We start from the raw sequence: 22,031 nt of genomic DNA on the forward strand, positions 1-22,031 counted from the left end.
TACACTGAGTTACTTTTCTGTACCCATATTTATTCATGAGACTTTTCACAAAACTTAATTTGTAGTTTTCTGTACTTTTTGGTGTTTTGAGAGAGGGTCTCACTATGACCTCGAACTCAGAGCCTGTCTCCTGGCTCAGTATTCACGCCCTTTAATTGAGCATCAAAGATAAATTTCCTTTGAATTTATTTACAATTGAAATATTTATTTTATTTTTTTAAGATTTATTTATTTATTATATTTAAGTACATTGTAGCTGTCTTCAAACACACCAGAAGAGGGCATCAGATTCCATTACAGATGGTTGTGAGCCACCAGGTGGTTGCTGGGATTTGAACTCAGGACCTCTGGAAGAGCAGACAGTACTCTTAACTGCTGAGCCATCTCTCTAGTCCAATATTTATTTTATTTAAACATTTAAATTATTGTACTTCCTGGTCTTCTATCATGTCAACATTCATCTCCTCTCTCATTAACCCATCCGTATGTCAGGGTCCATAGACTCGACTCCACTTTCCTTTCTCTGCTTTACAGTCTGACACGGTCCTGCTTGTGTTAGTTCATCTTCTGCCATGACGAAATAGCAACAGTTCATCTTTTCGTTGGTTTTTGAGACATGGGCTGCATATTTTCCTAGATGTCCTGGGGAGGATCACAGAGATCCTCCTGCCTCTGCCTCCCAAATGGTAGGACTAAAGGCATGTGCCTCCACGGCTGGCCAAAATTTAGTAATGTTTAAAGAATTTGTGTTAGGCTAGAAGGCGGGACCTCCCTCAAGCAGGTAAACTCCGTCTGCCCTCCCCTCTAACGTGACAGGCACAGAGAGCCCTCAGCCCCCACCCCTGCTAGGGCAGTTACCACTCCTTGGCTACTGGTTTCTGGCAGCTTATCGAGAGTGCCCGCCCAGGGGCTCAGGTTTTGACCGTATATGGACACAATCTGAGCTCTTGACTGACACTTCAGTACCCTCCCCTGAGCTCTGTAAAAACCCCTTGCTTTAGCCCAGATGTGTGACTTCACTCTCTGCCTGTGAGATCAGTGAACCCAAGACCCTGTGAGCTGCTTCCTAAAGACTGCCTTTATCTACTATAATCTGGTCTAATCTGGCCTCTGTCTGCATCATCAAAGGAGAGAAAATGTCTATGGTTTGTTTCTTATAATTGTACAGACTCAGTAGTCTAAGGTCCTGGCTCTAGGTTGGTGACGGGCTTCCTGCAATTGCAGAACCAGAACAAGGAGTGGGAACATCTAAGACACAGTACTGAGCTGGGACTGGAGAGATAGTACAATCAGAGCATGCTCCAGAGGACCTGAGCTCAGGTCCCAGCACCCACACAGTGACTCACAGCCTTCTGCCACTCCAGTTCCAGGGGATATAATACATTCTTCTGATTGCCCAGACTGCCAGGCACATACATGGTACATGTACACGCAGGCACAGCACTGATACACATACAATAAAATAAACCTCAAAAGGATATTTTAATTAAAAATATTCACATTCCCTTAAATGCGAATTAACCCTCCATCAGGGCACAGCCCCATGACCGGTGACCATGTTTGCAGGGAATTAGGGTTCTAGCATATACTTTTGAAGGAGCACACTCACATCACAACACCAAATCCTCAGCCCCACACCCAGGTGGCAATCAGCTTTCAACTCTCATTTTCTCATGATTGTCAGAAAGCACAGTCTCCCACACACTGACCCTACTATTCCTCACAGCATCCAGCACTGTGGACTGCCTCTTCCCTACCTGCTCACGTGCACGATAGCACTTAGACTCTAGTCAGCAATTGAAAATACTCCATCCTGGGCTGGAGAGATGGCTCAGTGGTTAAGAGCACTGACTGCTCTTCCAGAGGTCCTGAGTTCAATTCCCAACAACCACATGGTGGCTCACAACCTTCTGTAATGGGATCCGATGCCCTCTTCTGGTGTGTCTGAAGACAGCAACAGGGTACTCATACATAATAAATAAATCTTTTTAAAAAATGATGGAGGGACTCTTTCTCTTCCCTTAAAAAAAAGAAAATACCCCATCCCTAACCCAGAATGGTTATTTTAGGGTGTGTTTGCTTTTGAGACAAGGTCTCAAAGATACACAGAAAGTTCTAAATCAGCTGGGCTACAGAGTTCTCTCTGTCTCTGTCTCTATCTCTGTCTCTTTCTTACACAAACACACACACACACACACACACACACACACACACACACACACACACACACACACACACGGCTGACAAGGCCCTTGATGTGCTCACCAGAAGAGAAAACCAATCCCAGAGGGTGTCCTCTGACTTCTACAGGCATGCTCTAGGATGCATGTGCCCCTCGTTACACAGAGAGACAGATAATAAGTAAACATTTTACATCTTTTGAGATGATACATCACTTCCCCTTTCCCTTTCCTCCCTCCAAACCCTCCCCCACTACTTGCTCACTTTCAAATTTATGGCCTCTTTTTTCTTAGTTGTTACCACATGCATACATGTGTGCATACGACCTGCCCAGTCTGTAAAATGGTACCTGTATATGTATCCATGTAATGGTCGCTGGTTTGCAATTGCCTAGGGAAGGCTATTTCTTCTGCTCTCAGCATTCCTGAGTTGCCTATAGCTGTTTGTATGGGATTGAGGCCTCCTGAGCTCCCTCTTCACCAGGAGACAATAGCATGTCTCTTGGTGTCTTCTGTTCACCTCATGTTTAGGCAGTCATGTGTACGGATGTAGCCGCTGACATTTATTAGAGATACACTTTCCAGCAAACTCCTGCTCCTCTCGCCCTGACAGTCTTTCTGCTTCCTCTTCCACACTAACCCCTGAGCCGTGGGTGCAGGGTTGAGTTGTGGGCATTTCAGTTGGGACTGGGCTGTACACCTCTGCACTTTTATTGGCCATGGTTTCTGTAATGGTCACTGTTGCAAAGAAGTTCTCTTGATGAAGAGGGAGGACTGTATTTATCTGTGGGTGTAAGGACAAATTAGAGTGTAATTGGCAATTAGTCTGGTTTAATAAAATAGTGGTTGTAGGTTTTCTCCAGTATTCATGACTTCACCAGCCTTGGGTAGAAGGTTCCTAGTTCATCATGGTATCTTTCCTGTTGAGCAGATCTTAGTCTAATTAGAGGGTTGTTGGTCACTGATAAGATATGTGTGCAATACTGCTCCCTTAAGGTCTTTATGCCAAAGCTTGTCCTCAGAGGAGGTATTCAGGTCAGTTCCAGTCCAGGGCCTCTGGGCCCTGTGTCTGAAATGCAGTGTCTTTAGCAATTAGGGCTTGTCTTCCACCTCTGGGGGACAAACCAAGAGCAAGAGCAATCACCGATGATGATTCGGGAGTCTCTTGGACAACCCTGACCAAAACAGGACTTTCTCTTTTGGGAATAAAATGTTAAATAAAAAAGAGGGCTTGGGATAGCTATCAGAGCTTGCTTGGCATGCTTGAGTTCTAGGGTTAACCCTCAGGACCATAAAAATAAAATTTTATTTTAGTCCACAGTCTCAGAGGTTTATGATTGCTTGGCTCAATTCTTTGATATCTAATGATATATCATGTTGGAAGATTATGGCCGAGCAAAGCCACTCAACCCAGGACCATGAAGCAGAAGAGAATGAGGAAGCTGCCGTGGCTCCACCATACACTGGGGGGATCCTCCGGCAGCCTGAAGGCAGAGCCCTGCCCCTTAGTGGCTTTACTGTGTTCAGTAGTAGCACGTGGGGCTCAGTCTTGGGGGGCATATCAGTTGATTTCTTACCAGTGTTCTATTAGCATATATTAATTGTATATAATGGCTTCACAGTGACATACTTATGCAATGTATATAATATATTTTGATCACCCAGTCCCATAACCCTCCTATGTCCTCCTCCCACTCTGTTCTTCACCCTCCTCCTCACATCTTGTCCCATTTCCACTTTCATGGAGTTTGTTTTCTTTTTGTTTTTGTGATCCAATGACTTTAATGTAGATTACTTTCAGAAGAATGCATTTTATTTAGTTATTTTGTTTTCTTCTGTTTTGTCTTGAGTCAGAGTCTCATGTAGTCTAGACTAGCTCCCCACTCCCTGTGTAGCTGAGGTTAGCCTAGAAGTTGTGGTCCTCCTTCCCCCCACCCCAGGGCCAGGATTGTAGGAGTGTGCCACCACACCTGGTGCTGCCCAGCCTCTGTTATGTTTCCCTTAGAACTCAAGGGAAAACATTTTAATGGCACTGTCCATGGCTCTTCATCCTCCTCGCAGAATTAACTTGCCTGCTGCTAACCTCTTTTCTGCTTAAGCCTGGCTTGCTAAGTTAAGTATTTCCCAAATAGATAAGATGTTGAGCTCATTCCATTTCATGTTTGTCCAACCAATTGGACCTTCAAAATTACCCAGAATCCGGTCACTCTTACCCCCCCCCCTTTTTTTTTTCTTTTTTTCGGAGCTGGGGACCGAACCCAGGGCCTTGCGCTTTCTAGGCAAGCGCTCTACCACTGAGCTAAATCCCCAGCCCCTACTCTTATCCCTTTGAATCCTGTCACTGCCTCCATTGTATTTACATCCATGCCTTCCCTCAGTGAAGGTGATTTACTATCCATATTCACTCTGCATAGTGTTCAATGCCAAGATGAGCTCCCACTTACCCACCCTTCCCCAAAACTAACTTCCAGCTGCGACTGCCTTGCCAATGGGTTAGCAGCTTTCCTACTTTGAGCCTACTACCATCAGAATGCCCTGCCTGCGTCACTTTGAATATGAATCCAGCTGTGCATTAGGTTTTAGGAAATCTTCTGTGTAGCTAATTGTAAGCTTATATTCTACTCTTCCACCCACTGCTACCATTTTATTCTGACATGAGTTCAGACATACAGATAAAAGTTGATACAAATACAAAGAGATTTAAAAAAAAAAAAAAGAGCCCACACAGTCTAACACGCCTTACATGGGGACAGAGGCGGGCTGCTAGTAAAGGCATGTGCGATCACACCGAGAAGAGATAGATAATTTTGTGAGACACTCATCATATATGTGACCTGTTGATAGCGTGAAATTGTTATGGACCATGTGATTTATTTGGCTATAATTGTATACTCATTTATATTATTTGTGTAGTTGGGTGGATGGCTCTTCCTCCCCTGTTCTACAAGGGAATGACTGAGAATTCCACATTGCAGTACCGTGTTTTATGTATACCTTCACACACTCCCAGGTCAGACAGGTCATCGTTTCGGACTTTTGTCTGAGACACAGTGGATGAAGAAGAATGGCCTTGGACCATACATTAAACAGAAGTGTGGCCCAAAGCTTACCAGGAAAGGAGAGATCTGTATCTTTTTGTGATTCACAACAATAAGTAAAACAGTCCTCACATGCTAATCCTAATTATGCAGCATCCCTTTTGGAAAATCTTAAAGTTGCTAAGCAGTTCCCAAGTTTACGACTGTTAATAGAAGAAATGCATCTAACAAAAAAGTCTTTTTAAAGAACTGTTTCTGTTATAAAGGTAAGGAAGAAGAGAATACAGAGCTAGAGACTCACAGAGATCCGCCTGCCTCTGCCTCCGGAGTGCTGGGATCAAAAGTGTGTGGCACCACTCCCAGGGAGACAGGCTTCTTTATGTAGCCTTGGCTGTTCTAGACCTAGCTCTGTAGACCAGGCTAGCCCCAAACTCACAGAAAGCCACCTGAATCTGCCTTCCAAGTGCTGAGACTAAAGGCAGCTGTTAAAAGCTAGGCTCTTAACCCAAAACACTTTTTAAAAACATTTCTAAAGGTAAAAGCTGTAAAGGAAAAGTGCTAACATCCAGAGGCCAAAATGCCAGAAGCTTTGTTGCCACCTAACCTAAAAGCTAGGAACCATGGAATGGAATATTCCAAACCTTGGAAGTAAATACTTATCAACCAATATTTCTATATCCCACAAAATAATTTATTAAAATACAGGGGAAAACACATATATTTTAAGGGGCACAAAAAAGATCATACGAGAAAGTATCTGTGCTGGATGACGTAAGGAGCCTTATAACACAGGGTGAATGTTTCTCTGACCCTCAAGTCTCAAGATTCTGGTCAGTACTTGGCAAGAATTTGTACATTGTCCTCTCAGCTGCAGCCCTGCACTTGCTGTAGTGAGATGGGATGTCTTCCTACACTTTGCCTTCATGAGCTGGAGTGGAAAAATGGCTTTCCTTTTATCCCACCTCAGAGTCATCAGATGCAGGCTTCTCCATGAAGAGGAAGGCCAGTGGCTTGGGTCTCTGCTTCTGTTTGCTTAATTTGACATAATTTTGCAAGTGGAAGGAGGATGTTTAATTTGAAGCGAGTGCTTAGGTTGAGGATTGTGTTATGTTCTTGTCTGTCTGCTCCAAAGGAGTAAACAAATGCCAAGGAAGGGTAACTTCACGTTGTGTTTTAAGGCTTCCAGTTCTGACACTATTCTGATAAACACAGCTGAGAGGACTGCACTAAACTCTGAATAGTCATTATAATTTGAAATGAAGGAAGTATTCACAAATTATGAATATCTAAATCCAGGTGCATTCTATGCCAGATTTACCAGACACAAACAACCCTTCAATGTGTAAAAGACGCTTAACAGCAAGATAACCAAGGTTGGTTTCATAAGTGAATGAAACCATTGCAGCTTTATGCAGATATACATTTCCACATGTGTAAATCCACAAGTTTTAAATAGAAGAGGTTTCCTCTTGAAGAAAAATAAATAACCCATAGTTGGACTTTTTCAGAAGACTTTGGACAATTGGCTCATTTAAAATGTTTTGTTTTTCATTTTTCTAAGGAAGGATCAGCTAGCCCTGTAAATTTAGTTTTGGACATTTTTACACTACATAGCTGCTTTTTAAAAAAAATCATAAAAACCTTGCTCTTAAAAAAAAAGAATAGTTCAAGACAAGCACAGGGTAAGGCAATTCATGACAACTAAGCCAGCACTGCAGAAGCTTCTTAAAGAAGCGGCATACACAGAGGAAGAGGTCAGTTCTACACCAACCAGAAGATAGGACACACCCCGGACACACCCTGGAGAACAACAGAGGACCAGAGAACAGAGAAGGACCCAGTCACGTTCAATACAACAGCCAGCAAACACCCCACAGTATCTGCAGAGAGAAGAAACAACAACAACAACAAAAACAACTAGCTGACCCTCCAGAATAAAAATTGTAAACTTGAATGCAATTATAAACTTTGAAAGACACAGGTTAATGGAGTGAATTCAAAACAAAACAAAAAGACAACTAGGCTTCTAGACTTCGTGCTAAGCATTTGCGGGGATGGCTTGATTAATGCCTCTGGGTTGGGCAAAGGCAGCAGCTGGTGTTTCTGAAGGAGTCCCTTTTAAGGAGAAAAGGCAGGGAAGTCTGTGTTAGGAGGAGTTGGTAAGTCCTGATTGGACATGCTAGCCAGGGTAGTCAGTGAATGAATTTTGATTGCTGGACCTTGGTGTTTTGTCAGGCATAAGGAAGTGGTCAAATAAGAGAAGAGACCTTGGTGGCTAGCTTTAGGATGCTATCTAACAGTTTCGCAAAGAAGAGGGAAGGAGAGGGGACAAGGCCTGCTGGTGCCCCGCTTGCAATGTTTGGGCCTGTTTGAGAATCCTGTGAGCAGCCTGAACACTCATCTCATCTGAGAGACTGCGGCAGCACGAGACTAGAACAGGCATCTCACGTAAGGATGGATTCTGAATCAAAAGTCAACAAAGAAACTTCACATTAAGTCGCACCATAGATCAGTGGGAATGAATAGATATCTACAGACTATTCTACCCCACAGACTGGATATATGTCCTTCTCAGTGGCACACTGAACCTCCCCTAAGTTTGTTCTCAGTGTAACCCAGCAAGCAAGCCTCACTACAAAGCAAGAGCCACCTGTCCCTGCCTCCCAGTGCTGGGATTAAAGGAAGCTGCCCCACACCCAGCAAGAGAGGAGTCAAAGAAAATAAAAACACAGTCCACCAGAATCTCTGGGTGACAACTAAGATAGTCCTATTCTTAGCCGAGGGGAGTATTTAGTTAGAAACGATCACATTAAAATTAGAGAGGGGCTGGTGTGGCTCAGCGAGCGAAGTTGACGCATGCAAGATAAGTGACCCAAAAATCTCTCTCCCAAATTCAGGTAAAGGCAAAAGAAAATCAGCTCCATGGCTTGTTCTTTGATATCCACCAGTCTGCCATAGCTCTCCTCAGAGACACACGCCATAGGCACACATACTCACATGATTAAAAAAACCTTAATTTTTAAACATTATGGTGATATCAAATAAATAATCTAGTGATATATATATATATACCTATATATATTTGATATTTGATATATATATATACATATATATCAAAGCATCAAAAAAATAAGTCATAAAATTCAGGTCAGAAGTTAAAAATAGATTTACAAAACAATACAGAGAATTAAGTAGACAAAAGCTTGTTTCTTTAAAATGTTATTAAGATGGCTAATCCTTAGCTATCATAACCAAAGTCAGAGAAAGAAGACCTATGTTAATAGAGAAAAGGGAGTTTTACAACAGAAGATCATAAAGGAATGTTTTTCCTTTTTAAGATTTATTATTTGTATCTGTCTTCAGACACACCAGAAGAGGGCATCAGAGCTCATTACAGATGGTTGTGAACCACCATGTGGTTGCTGAGATTTGAACTCAGGACCTCTGGAAGAGCAGTCAGTGCTCTTAACCGCTGAGCCATCTCTCCAACCTGGGGATATCTTAAATACTTATATTCCAACAAACTAGAGAGTCTAGAAGAAATGGATACATTTCTAAAGTGTAATTTACTGAAATCAAGGCAGAAGAATTAAACAACTTCAAAAGATCCATAGCCAGAAAGGTGGTTGGATGAAGACACTAATCGCAAGGCTCCCCGCCCGGCCTGGAAAGCTGACTGAGCAGTTAAAAGTGCTTTGTCCTTTTCTCAGGTCCCAGTGTTCATACTGGGTGGCTCACAAGCACTCCATGAAGGCTGAGATCTGACACTCTCTTCTGGCTCCCTGGGGCCCCCATATTCACCCATGGTGGTGTGCCATACACATAAATAATAATAAAAATGAAGAAAGGGAAAGAGCACTACCAGAGCATAATTCTGATATCCAAACTTGATGATTACACACAAACCAGTCTCTCTGATGAACATAGATACAAAATCTCCCAAATTACTTATGAATTAAAATTTAAGGTCGTGATTATAATCACACACCAGATTTAGTGGCAGACACAGGCACATCTCATGAGTACCAGGATTATCTAATGAAAGCCTGTCTCAAACAAACAAACAAACAAACAAACCAAACATACACCACAAGCAAGTGATCTCACCCCAGGGAATTCAAGCTTGGTTCAATAAATGCAAATTAAAAAAAAAAAACACCACAGTTCAACATAAAACACCAAATTAAAAGATTTAAAAACAGGCCCTTTGGACCACTCAAGGCAGCAAGGAGCATCCCAGCCATGGCTGAGCTGGGAACCTTTGAGGCAATGAAAAGCAGCAACTGCCAAAGCAGCTGGATGATCTGCAGGTGCAGCTGTCGCAGATGCTGGTCACTATAGCAACAGGCAGCTCCACATTCAAACTCACCGAGACCTGAGTTATTCCCAAACCTATCATCATGACCATCATGAACCAGACTCAAACCAAGTCTTAGGAAACACTACAAGGAATGAGCATAAGCTGCTGGACTTGTAGCCAAGGCAGACAGGAACCACTCTCTCCTGCCTAACCAAGCACAGAGATGCTGAACGCAGTGCCTGCACACACAGCCAAGGCCTGCAGTCTCCACAACCGCAGGTACAAAACTGACCAGCCATCCCAGTGGATGCAGAAGAGGAGCGTGACCGTCTCAGCATGCATTGGGCTGGCTAGTTTCGTGTCAGCTTGACATCAGATAGATTCATTTTGAAAGAGAGAACTTCATTTGGTTATTTCTTTCCTCTCCCTCTTTCTAGGCCTTAACTAAGGCCCCTTTCTCAATCACAAAACTCAAAAGAGAATGCACGCGTGGAAGTCAGAGGACAGTTTGTGGGACTGCATTCTATCCTACTTCGAGTTGGAGGTGGGGCTTTGAGGTCTTATATATATATATAATGTTATATATATATACACATGTATATATACATATGTATATATACATATACATATATATATTTGTCCCTGCCTTCCTAGGACTGAGATTAAAAGTATTCCTCAGGCAGGAGAAATGGCTCAGTGGTTAAGAGCACTGACTGTACTTCCAGAAGTCCTGAGTTCAATTCCCAGCAACCACATGGTGGCTCACAACCATCTGTAATGAGATCTGATGCCCTCTTCTGGTGTGTCTGAAGACAACTTAGAGTATACTCATATACTCTTTTAAAAAAATCTTTAAAAAAGAAAAAAGCATTCCTCACCATACCCAACTGTTTTCACAATTTTTAAAAAGGTTTATTTTGTTACATACATGTGTATGAATGTTTTGCCTGCATGTGGTTATGTGTACCACATGCTCATTAAGGTCAGAATGGTGGTGTCTCTAGGACTGGAGTTAGAGATGGTTATGAATGCTGGGATTTGAACTCGGGTTCTCTGTAACAGCAACTAGTGCTGTTAACCATGGAGTCATCTCTCCAGCCCCACTTTTAGGATTCTTAAGTTTTTCATTTTTGTTTTTGTTTTGAGACAGGGTGTCAGTCTGCAGCTCAGATTGACACAGAACACAATATATAAACCAGGCTGGCTAGAGATCTGCCTGCTTTTGCCTCTGAAGTGCTAGCATTAAAGGTGTATCCCACTACCCCAAGCCCCCAGACTCTCCGACTGATGAATACTGAAGAGGAAGTGTGCTTTTCAATATCTACTCTCATTTGTGTATGTACACTATCTATTTATGCACATATATGTTCATATATGTAATGGTGTCAGTATTTAAAATCTCCCTTACTAGTCAGTAAGTTCTTTCCATATTCTAAAAACATAAAGCCAGGCTTGTATATAAAAATCCATGAAATACATACATTTTGGTTATTTTGAAATGTTGTAAAACTGGGGCTGGGACATAGCACAGTGGTAGAGTTCTTGGGTAAGTATGCACAGCGCTCTGAATTGGAAGACCATCCCTGAAAACAAACAGCCAGTGAGGTGTAAAGAAAGCAGACACAATGGTTCAGCATGCCAGCAAAAGCATTCGGAGTAAACTGCACAAGTGGGGCCACATTTCTTTACAAACCTCTGCTTAACACTCTGTTGGTGGCATAAACTTAGGAAAGCAGGGCCTAACAGTGAGGCAGTCTAAAGTCCCATGCAGTAGCCAACTTTATTTAGAGCATCGGACAATTTATACTTTGAGGGTTAAGAAGCATCATATAAGTAAGGAGTCCAATCACAAGGCCAAGCTGCACATGGTAAAAACATGTTTTCCATGGAGGTGCATGAGTAACAACAGCTGAAGTAAACGCATTCCTCTGTGCTCCACCTAGGGGAGGAGCACGAAAACACATTCCCAGAACAATTCTGAATTCTGTAGAATCTGTAGAAGCTGAGGTCACAAGACTGTCTTCTTGTTTTCTTGGAGTTTTCTCACAAGCACTCAGCATTCTCACAGGGTTCCATTCTTGATCTGTGTTCAGAGAAATCTCCATTAGGACATTCCTTGTTTTCTTTTTCAAAAAATCATTGTTGAATATAGTGGGAAAGGACAACAGGCTGGACCACAGGAATATATAGCACTGCCGACGATCCACGCGTTCCCTTTTTGAGAAAAAGAACTGAAGCTACAGTAGCTTTGACACTAGACATGAGGAGGAGTAAAGTGCTCATAGAAACCTTGAGGACCAGTTTCAGGATGCAGATGTATGTGCTGCTGGAGTAACTGCCACTGAACTGCCTTAGCAGATACATGAGCCAAAACACAGTACATCTGAAGACCTAATGATACCATTCTGTTTCTTTGCGTTAACATTGAAAATCCATACATTTTCTACTGCTCACTTATTAATTTGCAAACATTTGTCAAGTGCCAACAATGTACCAGATACTCTTCTTCGTCTTTCTTTTTCCAATGTTTTTCATTTTTATGGCACGTGTAAGGGTGGTTTTGCTTGTGAATGTTTGCGCACTACATGCATGCTATGCCCAAGAGACCAGAATCCCATCTCCCCACCCTAGAGTTATGCTGGTTGTGAGCTGCACGTGGGTGCTCGGAACTGAGCCCAGGTCCTTTACAGGAGCAACAAGTGCTCTTAACTGCTGAACCATCTCTTCAGCTTCCCACTCTCCAGAGGCTGTTCTTATCTGCAAGGCCTTAGGTTTAATCTCTATAGCCTTAAAGAAAAAAAATCATTGCTTGCCCTGTGAATGGGTACACAAAATAGAGGAGGAATCCAGGAAACCACAGGTCAAAAAATACTAAATAAATGCTAAGGGAAATCACGCCAAGGAAGGGGGTCTGAAATATGAAGAGGAACTTTAAGTAGTGTGGCTTCCAGAAGAGCGACATTTGCATCAAGACCTGAATGAAGTGAGGAAGGCATTCTGTAGATAAGGAGCATTCCAAGTGGGAAGAATCACAAATGACAATGGCCATGTGGTAGAACAGTATGTAGTGCGTCTCTAGGACAGTGAGAGCATAGTAGGAGATGACATCAAAGAGGTGAGCAGAGCCAAGTCATAAAGAACGTCATGAGTAGTTCATGAGCAGAGTGGCATGATCTCTGTCAGCAGGCTCCCTCTGCCACTGGGGTTTGAAAACAGAGTCATGGTGAGACTACAAGGGTCATCCAGGACTCAGCTTCGGAACCTGAGGGTTGAGATGCCGGATGGGGCCATGTAACTGAACGTGCGGTTTGGGAAAAATTTTGTCAACAATAAAACATTCCAGGACAAAAGATTGGTTCCACATCAAATGTACTGAGTCTGGAGCACCTCTGGTAGTGCTGATCAGCACTGCAGCAAGTGATGTCACCACAGCGCTGGCTCTGAGCACAAATGTATTTTAGATTGTGTGTGGTGTCGCCCATCAACACCAGTGAATGCCACCTGAAACACCCCAGTGTGAATTCTACACGGTTTGATGTTAAGAGCAGCAGTGCTTATATGAGGTTTTCTGCTCTTACGGAACATAACGTGATGGATTAATTATGGAAACAAGGGCTTTTAATATTTTTCCACCACCTTTCCTCAGCATGTAAGTACCTAATATATCTTTAGATTGTATTGTGTTAGAATGTTTTGTTTTAAACGGTGTTTGAAGGGATAAAGGAGTGGTTCAGTAGTTAAAAGCACTTTCTGCTCTTGCAGAGGACCTGGGTTCAGTTGCAGCACCCATGTGGCTCACAACCTTCTAGAATAATCCCAGTTTCGAGGAATCTGATGCCCTCTTCTGGCCTCTATGGGCACACACATGGTGCACATGGAGGCAAGCACTCCTATGCACAGGTAGTTTTTAGAAGACCACATTGATTCTTTAAAATGATCTTTGAGAACCATTGTTTTAGCCAGGTGTGGTGGTATACTCCTTTAATCCCAGCACCTGAGTGGCTGAGGAGACAGTTGAAAGGAGTTGAAAGTTACCCTCAGCTGTGTAGTGAGTACTGCTAGGTCAACCTCAGCTACACGAAACTCGTGTCACTACCACCACAATCCCTGGCAAAAAAGGTGCTGATTTGAGTTTTATTTTTTGATTGAAATAAACTTTGTCTAAGATTAGGACAGAATTTCCAACGTTCTGAAAATCACTAAGCATACTTTGATTTTTATGCTGTGTGCTTATGTAAGATGGTAGTCTCAGCATTGACAATTACAAAATTAAAAAGAAAAATCACATCTGAAAAATTTGGAAGATGTGAAGGTGAGATAACTCAGCAGTAAAGCACCTACCACCAAGCTTGACGACCTGAGTTCGAGTCCCAGAACCCATTTGGTGGAAGGAGAGAACTGACTCCTGCAGGTTGTCCTCTGACCTCCACACACATATCACGAACGGCACACAATTGGGCTCCCCCCCCCCTCTCTCTCTCACACACACACACACACACAAAACTGTTGAAGATATTCTGTGTCCTGCATTATAAAATATTCAGCTGAGATTATGTAAAAATAAACAAGCACATCTATCTCAGTATGAAAATTTGCTTTCATTTTAAAATGGTAAAAATTTACATACACAAATAATAGATTTCAAATAAATTTATGATTTAATTATTCATTATTAACTTTTCCCTCTCAAACTCCTTTATGCAACCTCAGATATATAGATATATAAGATAGGTACACAAGTCAAATATTTGTAGTCTAGGGTGGCTTCAAGCTCATAGAGGAATTTGAACATCTCGATCCTCCTGCTTCTACCTGTTGATTGCTGGAATTACAGATGTGTACCACTAGGCCAGGTTTGTACAATACTGGGGATTAAATTCAGGGCTTCGTGAATGCTACGCAAGCATGTCACCAATTGAGCTACACCCACAGGCTGTTTCCTTTTTCGATTTAGAAAAAAAATTAAAAATGTGTGTGTATGTGTGTCATGAGTGTTTGCACGCAGAGGCCTGGGGAGAGCCCGAGGGCATGGAATGCCCAGGATATGGAGTTACCGGATGCTGTGAGCAGCCAGTGCTCTTAACTGCTGAGCCATCTCTCCAGACCGCCTTTTAAAATAATTGTATTTATTTTATTCTTTTTTAAAGACATTCTTGTATAGTCAAGGTGGTTTCAAAATTCACTGTGTAGCGATGATGATCTTGCACCCCTGATCCTCTTTGCTACACACCTCTCAAGTGTTGGGATTACAGTAATGTACCACCATACCTGGCCATCTACTTCTTTTTCTAAAAACGTCCTACTTATTTCATACCACGTAAATTAGCTAAAAGGTCAGGAGTCTGAATTTGCACTGATCAACTAAAACTAAGAATTATTACACCATTCCTTTTTCCCGATTCCATCGCGAAACGAGACCCCTTGAACCTCACGCAGATCCCGTCCTCCCCACGCAAACACCCTAGCTGCGGCGGACCAGCTCCAGGCACCGGTCCGCTCTGTGCACGCTGGGAGTTGTAGTTCGCTTCCCTTCTCTCCCTATGAGCAGGGTGTCAATCGCAGGAGCGCCTCCAGCGGCGAGCACGTTTGGTGGCGCAGAGTTCGGGAAGAAGGCAGGATCGTCTCCTAGCAACGGGGTTGCAGCGACGTCACCGTGGCGGGTTCTTAGCGCTGAGGCCAGGTGGAACCACCCTCTGGAACAGACGTGGTCCTCCACCTTGCGCTGCCGGTCCTGCCCTATCTGGTCCCGAGCTACCTTACGGGAGTTTTCGTCCGTGCGGCCCGCCGGCCTGGGCTTTGGCCCTGGCGGGACGATGCTGGAGTCTATTCGCGTAACGGGTGAGTGCAGGCACTGCTGGCCCAGGTGGCGCGGCTGCAGCGGGTGGAGACCTTTGGGTTTGGGACCGGGGAGCAGTCGCGCAGCCCTAGCCCAGCAGAGGGAAGGGGCAGGAACTCTGCAATCTAGAGAGTGTAGAGTCCAATCCGATTTCACAGCATTTTAGGTGTGTAGTAAGGTGTTATATTTTCTAGAGTGCTCAGGAAAAAAAAATCAGCCATGGAAACACATCTCTACATTTCAGTGTATGCTGTGTATGTTTGTTTGCATTTATTATCAAACACTATGAATTGAAATAAGAGCAGGTGTTTAGATCCAAGGTTAGAAAGTTTGTCTTTCATTTTTAAATAGATATGCATATTAGCCATATTTAAATCTTTAATAATACTAAACAGTTCCAGACCCTCAGCATTTGATACTGCATGAAAACATTTCTGCAGGACAGATACCAAAACAACAGAATAAAGAGAAATAGCTAATTCCCAAAGTAGAGTCACAAAAATAAGCCTAGAATACTGGGTATTGCAGTATTCTACCCAGTAGACCAATTTTTCTGAATTTATTGTTTTGAACCGGGGTCTAGCTAGGTTACCCGGACTGGCCTTGAACTCACGGTCCTCCTGTCTCAGTCTCCCAGGTGCTGAGATATGGACACCAATAGCTAAGATCCTTTTTTAAGATAGCATACAAAGTAAGAGGTTTCATTATGGTGCTTTGAAATTCATCTCACAATATGGTATTGCAGAGTTTTTTTTTTTAATTGAAAAACTAAATTATTTTTAAGGGAAAATACTTTCTAATCTTAATTTTTTTAATACTATTTGTTGTTCAGTGTATAAAATACAGAACTGATTGTTGTGGAATTCTAGTAACCTACAGATTATCCCACTGTTCTGTTGATAGGAAACATACTGTTATAAAAGCCAAGATCTTAGAGGCACTTAAATTGGCATTAGGCTTTTTAAAATTGAGATTTGATGTAGATATTAGTCTTTCATCTTAAAACACATTATCAGAGGCAAACACAGGTGGATTTCTATGAACTTAAAGTCAGCCTGGTTTATACAACAAATTCCAGACCCAGACTCTAAAAACAAACAAACAAACAAACAAACCAAAACAATATGGTGTCAAAAGTTGCTTTAAAACCTCAAACCTGGCAGAAGAGGGGCAAATCTGAGCAAGTCTCAGTGACACATGTGCACAGGCTGTCGTAATAAGGTCAAGAGAGTACTTGCTTACCATAAACTAGGTTAGAACACAAATGTCAGAAAGAAATGCATTCTTTTGCACACTAAAAAGGGTAATTTAAAACTTGCAGTCCCGTTGGGGATTTGGCTCAGTGGTAGAGCGCTTGACTAGGAAGTGCAAGGTCCTGGGTTCGGTCCCCAGCCCCGGAAAAAAAAAAGAATTTCCTGTAAAACTTGCAGTCCTTTTTATGATATAGAACAAGGCTTCTCAACTTCAGCAGTTTAATATTGGAAAAGTTAATTCTTTATTGTGAGCAACCGTATTTTAACACAGAGAATTGTGACAACCAAAAATGCCCTGTGGGTGGCAAAGTACTCTCCCTGTCTTCCAGTTAAAAACACTGCATGCAAGAAAATAGATTCTGTAGCCCATACGACTCACCGGGTTTAGAAACTACACCGATTAAAATACCCCCCCAAACTGAAAGTCATTGTAGTGAGAATATGATTAAAATATTAGTATGGTATCTGATTAAAACATAACCGTATTCCTGCAGAGTTAGGGGTTTGAGGATGGGTTCTTTTTAACTGAACACCTACTCTTGTTAACTAGTTCTTTGCCCAGAATTGAGTGGAGTTCATGTGCCAAACCATTTTCTGATGTAGGTGATCTACAGGTGATCTAGGTGAAATACTAGCCTTAGGAACTTGTCTCTGGTGTTCTTAAACATTCGCCACTGTTACAAAGTGATTTTCATCATTGTTATTATTATTCATTTATTACGCAGACTCTTCCTGTTGGTCAGGCTTCTTGCTGAAATGTCAGTCAATCAATGGGACAACCGAACCGAATGATGAGAGTAGCTGAGAAACACACCCTGTGCTACCCAGACTCTCCTGCACTCTGCAGTGTTTCAGATGCTTGCTTTCTTCCAATAGAACTTGACTGGGATAAGAATACTGATGAAAATATGATCCTTTTTCCTTTTTGCTTTGAAATAGCAATAAATACGGCAGCCTGGTGACATGGGCCTGTAACCCTAGCTACTGGGAAGCTGCAGCAGAGAGACGGCAAGTTCAAGGTCCTCCTGGGTAACTTACTGAGTGCCTATTCCAACATAACGTAAAGGGGCTGGACACTGGGCATGTGGCCCGGTCGAGAGAGTGCTTGCCTAGCATGCAAGAAACCCTGCCCCTGGTGCCCAGCAGTGCACACTTAGAACCCAACCACTCAAGATCTGGAGGTAGGAGAGTCAGAAGTTCAAGTGGGGTAAAAAGCTGTGAATGTACAACAAAGTGGTATTTTATGTTCCAAAACTGAGGCAGTTGTTTGTAAAATTACTTTGTATGGTACCCGAGTTTTACTTAGTCATGATGTTCTATGATCTAGACGTGACATCCTAGTGACTGCTGACTGGAGGGCGAGGTGACAGAAGTGGAAGCTATAGAAAAAATGTATATTGGCTTAGAAATGGCATCAAATGAGAAAAGGTTTACTTTCCTCCCTCACTCCTCCCTCTGTTCCTTGCTCCCTTGTCTCTTTCTTCCTGCTTTTTTCTGCATTGCACCGAGTGGCCTCTTGGCTTAGTCTCCTGAGTGCTGGGATTACAGGTTGCAACACCATACCTAGCTCACCTCTTATAACCCCTCCCCCTCCTCCCTCCCCCCTCCTCCTCCCCTTTTAGACACACTGCTCACTTTGTAGTTGTGACTGCTGTGGAGCTCATAGCAATCCTATGTCCAGGATCTCATAAGGAACCACACCTAGCCGTGTCAGAGTCTTATGTCTTTCTGGGATTATGTTCTTTTCCATTAAGCTTCAGACAAGCAGCTCTGCATGATGGCTGCACCTGTAATCTCAGGGTTTGGAAGATCCGGAGTTCATGGGTAGCCTTAGCTACATATGACTTTGGGGCCAATCTGGGAACTCTGAGACCCTGTCTCAAAAAACAAAACTCTCAGAATCTTAGCATTGTGGTTTGCACATGTAATCCCAGTGTCCCAGTACGTGGTGTGATCATTTTACTGTCTGTCTGTCTGTCTATCTATTTATCTATCTATTTATTTATTTTTGCTTTTAGTTTTTGTTCTGTGAGATCTGCTGCCTCAGCCTCCAGAGTGCTGGGTGTAAAGGCCCGGGCCAGCCATGCTTGGTTTCATTTCAGTTTTTAGAAACAGAGTCTCACCATGTAGCCCCTGTTGGCCTCGGTTGGAGCTCCTCCTTTACCTCCCAAGTGCTAGGTTTGCAGGTATGAGCTGCCCTGCCATGCTGAGCGTGTACTCCAGAGTCCGTGTGGAGAGTAACTCAGTGTCTGTCACCCTAGTGAGACTGTATGTGTGTGAGGGAGTTGGGGTGATAAGCACATGTGTGAAGGTCAGAGCATGAGTTTCTGGATTCAGTTCTCACCTTCTACTTGGTGAATTGACTTAGCAGCAAGCACCTTTACCCATGGAGCATCTCGCCAATCCTAACAAGAGTCTTGTTTTTTGTTGCTTCTGTGGTTGGGGGTCTGTAAGCACATCAGCCCTGATGGTGGTGACGAGATCATTGACTATGACTCACACAGACACAAATCCTTCCCCGGCGTTAGGAGAGAACTCTGTCTGCTGTGACTCCAGCCTCATCTCCCACACCCATCTAACCTCCCGCTTTGTGTGGCCAGTCCTCAGAGCATCCTTCTCTCCCTAGGTCTGCCCCTTCTCCTGGGATGGTTGACTAATAGCTACGTATCCATCATCAGAAAGCACATAGCAGGACAGGTGGTTCTCCCTTCGTACCAGACTCTCCTGACACCTTGATGTCATTGTCACGGTTGCAGTTCTATATTTTTTTGTATTGACGGCCTTCCCAACAGCAAGACTCTGAAAGCAGTGTAGAATAGAGCTGCTTACAATTAGTTTGCTCTCCTCTCTGCTTATGAAAGGGGAACAGATAGGTGGCCTAAGGAGGGAAATCCTTGAGAAGAAAGTGTAGAGAATTTGGTCCCTTGAGTGTTGGTCTCTTATTTTCTTTTTGCCAGTGTTGTTTTTTAGATAGGTTCTCATTCTAGCCCAGATTGGCTTGGAACTCACTGTGTAGCCCAGGCTGACCCCTTGTCTCAGCCTCCCCTAAATGCTGGCATTACAAGCAAAAGCACAGGAGCTAGCTTTGCTGTTTGTGAACTACATATAAATGTGGCCATGCCCTCCTTTGACGTGGCTTCCATTAGTCAACACTGTCTGGTGGTCCTCAGCACTGGCACCTATAACTTCAGCTTTATTTTCATTGCACAATTCTCTGGGGTTCTGATAAGTTAATAATCCTTTCTACTGTCGGTAGATATCATCTGAGCTTAAGAGATGAAATCCTCTATAACATTAAAGTGTTTCTCTTTGGACATTACGAGTTTTTGTTTAGTTCTGTTTTATATTCCTGCAGTCAGGCATCCTTTTGCAACATTAACCCAAGTTGTCAAGTTTTATAAGTACTAGAGCATCATGAGATTTTCATTTGGCTGCGAGTACAGCTAAGTGGCATACCAGCTAGTTAGCATATACAAGACCCTCAGTTCAAAACCCAGAACTGTACTCAGAGACAGCTCTCCGTGTTATATAGGCCAGCCTGGTCTACATAGAATTCCAGGCCAGCCAGGGCCAAACAGAGAGGCTTTGTATCCTGAAAAAAAAAGGGGGGGGATGGTGGTAGTTTGGGGATTTAGCTCAGTGATAGAGCGATTGCCAAGTGCAAGGCCCTGGGGTTCGGTTGTCAGCTGGGGCAGGGGGAGCTGGGTAGTGTGCATGATGGGGTTTGGGGGTGGAGAGATGGCTCAGCAGTTGAGAGCACTTGCCCCTTTTTGGAGGACAAGAGTTCAGTAACCATGTACTCACAAGGACCAGGAACTGGCTCCAAGAGACTGGACCATCTCTCCTGGCATCTGAAGGCACCTGTGCACAAGTGGCATCCATTCACTGGACACACACAGAAAGACACGCTAAAAACAAAGTAACAAGACGCTGAACCAAAAACAAGAAAGGAAGAAAGATAAACTCAGAACAGAAAAACAAAAAGAAAAGAGAGACACACAGTTTTGTAGGCCAAAGTTTGTTGGCCGGTATTTTTCCACCAGGTGTTGTTTTTGCTGGTCTGGTTTCTAGTTAGACGTTATAACTTTTCAGAAACCTAAGCCATTCCCAGCAGTGAACTGCTTGTTTACTGAGAGTCCGTTCTCCTCCATGCTTTAGATAGGAACAAGAGCCCTGATGGGTTTGAAGATTAGGCTGTTACAGAGAGTCCTTGATAGAGCTGGGGAGAAGCCAGGAGTCTGAGTGTCCTCTTCTCCTGTTCTAGATTCATACGAAGCTTTTGTCCTATTGGCAAATTCAGTGTCTTTATCACAGTGCTAATGCTGAGAAGCAATTTTCTTTCTTTCCTATTATTTTTTCTTATTTTATTTTTTATTGATCAATCCATTTGTTTACATCTCAAATGATATCTCCCTTCCCAGTTAACCCTCCACAACCCCTCCCCCCATCCCATGAGGAGCAATTTTAATGTAATAATACTATTTGCCTTTTAAAATGTTTGGTTAGCCTAGTTAGCCTGTGTACAACGGGTTTCCAACGTGCATACCTTCTCCCTTCCGCATCCTCTCCCCAACTCCCCTTCTCCTGAGGCCAGCCTTCTGCTCAGCTACTACTCGTCCCCTTATCAGTGACCACTAAGAAAAGGGTCTCTCTTCTCTGGCAACCATTGTTGGCTTGAGTTTGTGCAAGCAGCCATAGCTACTGTGAGTTGCTGGCTCCCAGCCCTCCCTCCTGTGTCTGGAAAACACCACTTCACAGCACCTTCCCTACTTTCTGGCTCCAATGACCTTTCACCTCCTCTTCTGTGCTGTTACCTGGGCCCTGGAAGTAGGGGATGGCACAGCCGACGAGGAGTCCACAGTCACTCTGAAGAGGCTGGCTCTCTGGGTTAACCGAGTCTACCTCATGAAGAGCAGCGGGCTGCACGATCTATGGGTGTAAGGACGCATATTTGTTCACGGTTTGATGCTATGTCCACTTAGCAAAGAAACAGTAGTAGGGTCTTCCTGAGGGTGTATGAACTCCTCAGCCAGGCACTCCAAGTTTTTAATAAAAGAGTTGTGAGTGATTGAAGTGCTCTGGAAGTAGGGATAACTTGTGAGAGTCACTGTGCCTCTCCACCATGTGGTTTCCAGTCTTACGACTCAGGTTGACCGGACTGACGGTAAGTACCCTCTGAGCCATCTTGATGGCTCTTGTTATAACTTCTATTTGGGTTTTGAAGCACAGATTCTTGCTCTGTAGCTCGGTCTCACTTTTGACTCATGACGATACTTCTGTCTTAGCCTCCCAAGTACTGGGATTAGCCGTATGAGCCACCGCAAACAGCTCTGCACCATTTAATATAGCCGAACTAGGATTACAGTGACTGGGACATAAATTGTGACAGCACTGGCCTCACCATCCCTGGGAGACTTTCACACA

At 43.3% G+C, this 22,031-nt stretch overlaps 1 protein-coding gene across 39 annotated transcripts in view; it reads left to right on the plus strand.

Annotated features, from left to right (window-relative positions):
* Matcap2 (microtubule associated tyrosine carboxypeptidase 2) overlaps positions 1 to 22,031 on the plus strand; it is a 49,835-nt gene that overhangs the window by 4,605 nt on the left and 23,199 nt on the right. For 14 of the 39 annotated variants that reach the window (XR_015626595.1, XR_015626598.1, XR_015626601.1 and 11 more), the window contains exon 1: positions 15,191 to 15,356. The exons of 21 other annotated variants lie outside the window; for them this stretch is intronic. Coding sequence is in view for 9 of the 18 variants with exons in the window: in XM_087561719.1 (XP_087417845.1) it covers positions 15,332 to 15,356 (25 nt within the window). In the remaining 9 variants the exon portion in view is untranslated. Of the gene's footprint in view, positions 1 to 15,168; positions 15,357 to 17,546; positions 17,789 to 22,031 lie in introns of those variants that run through there. 4 more of the 39 variants (XM_087561721.1, XM_087561723.1, XM_087561727.1 and 1 more) reach the window with 2 other exon arrangements.

The sequence above is a fragment of the Rattus norvegicus genome, chromosome 8 (genome assembly GCF_021556685.1).
Source record: "Rattus norvegicus strain SHRSP/BbbUtx chromosome 8, alternate assembly SHRSP_T2T, whole genome shotgun sequence".
Classification (NCBI taxonomy): Eukaryota; Metazoa; Chordata; class Mammalia; order Rodentia; family Muridae; genus Rattus; species Rattus norvegicus.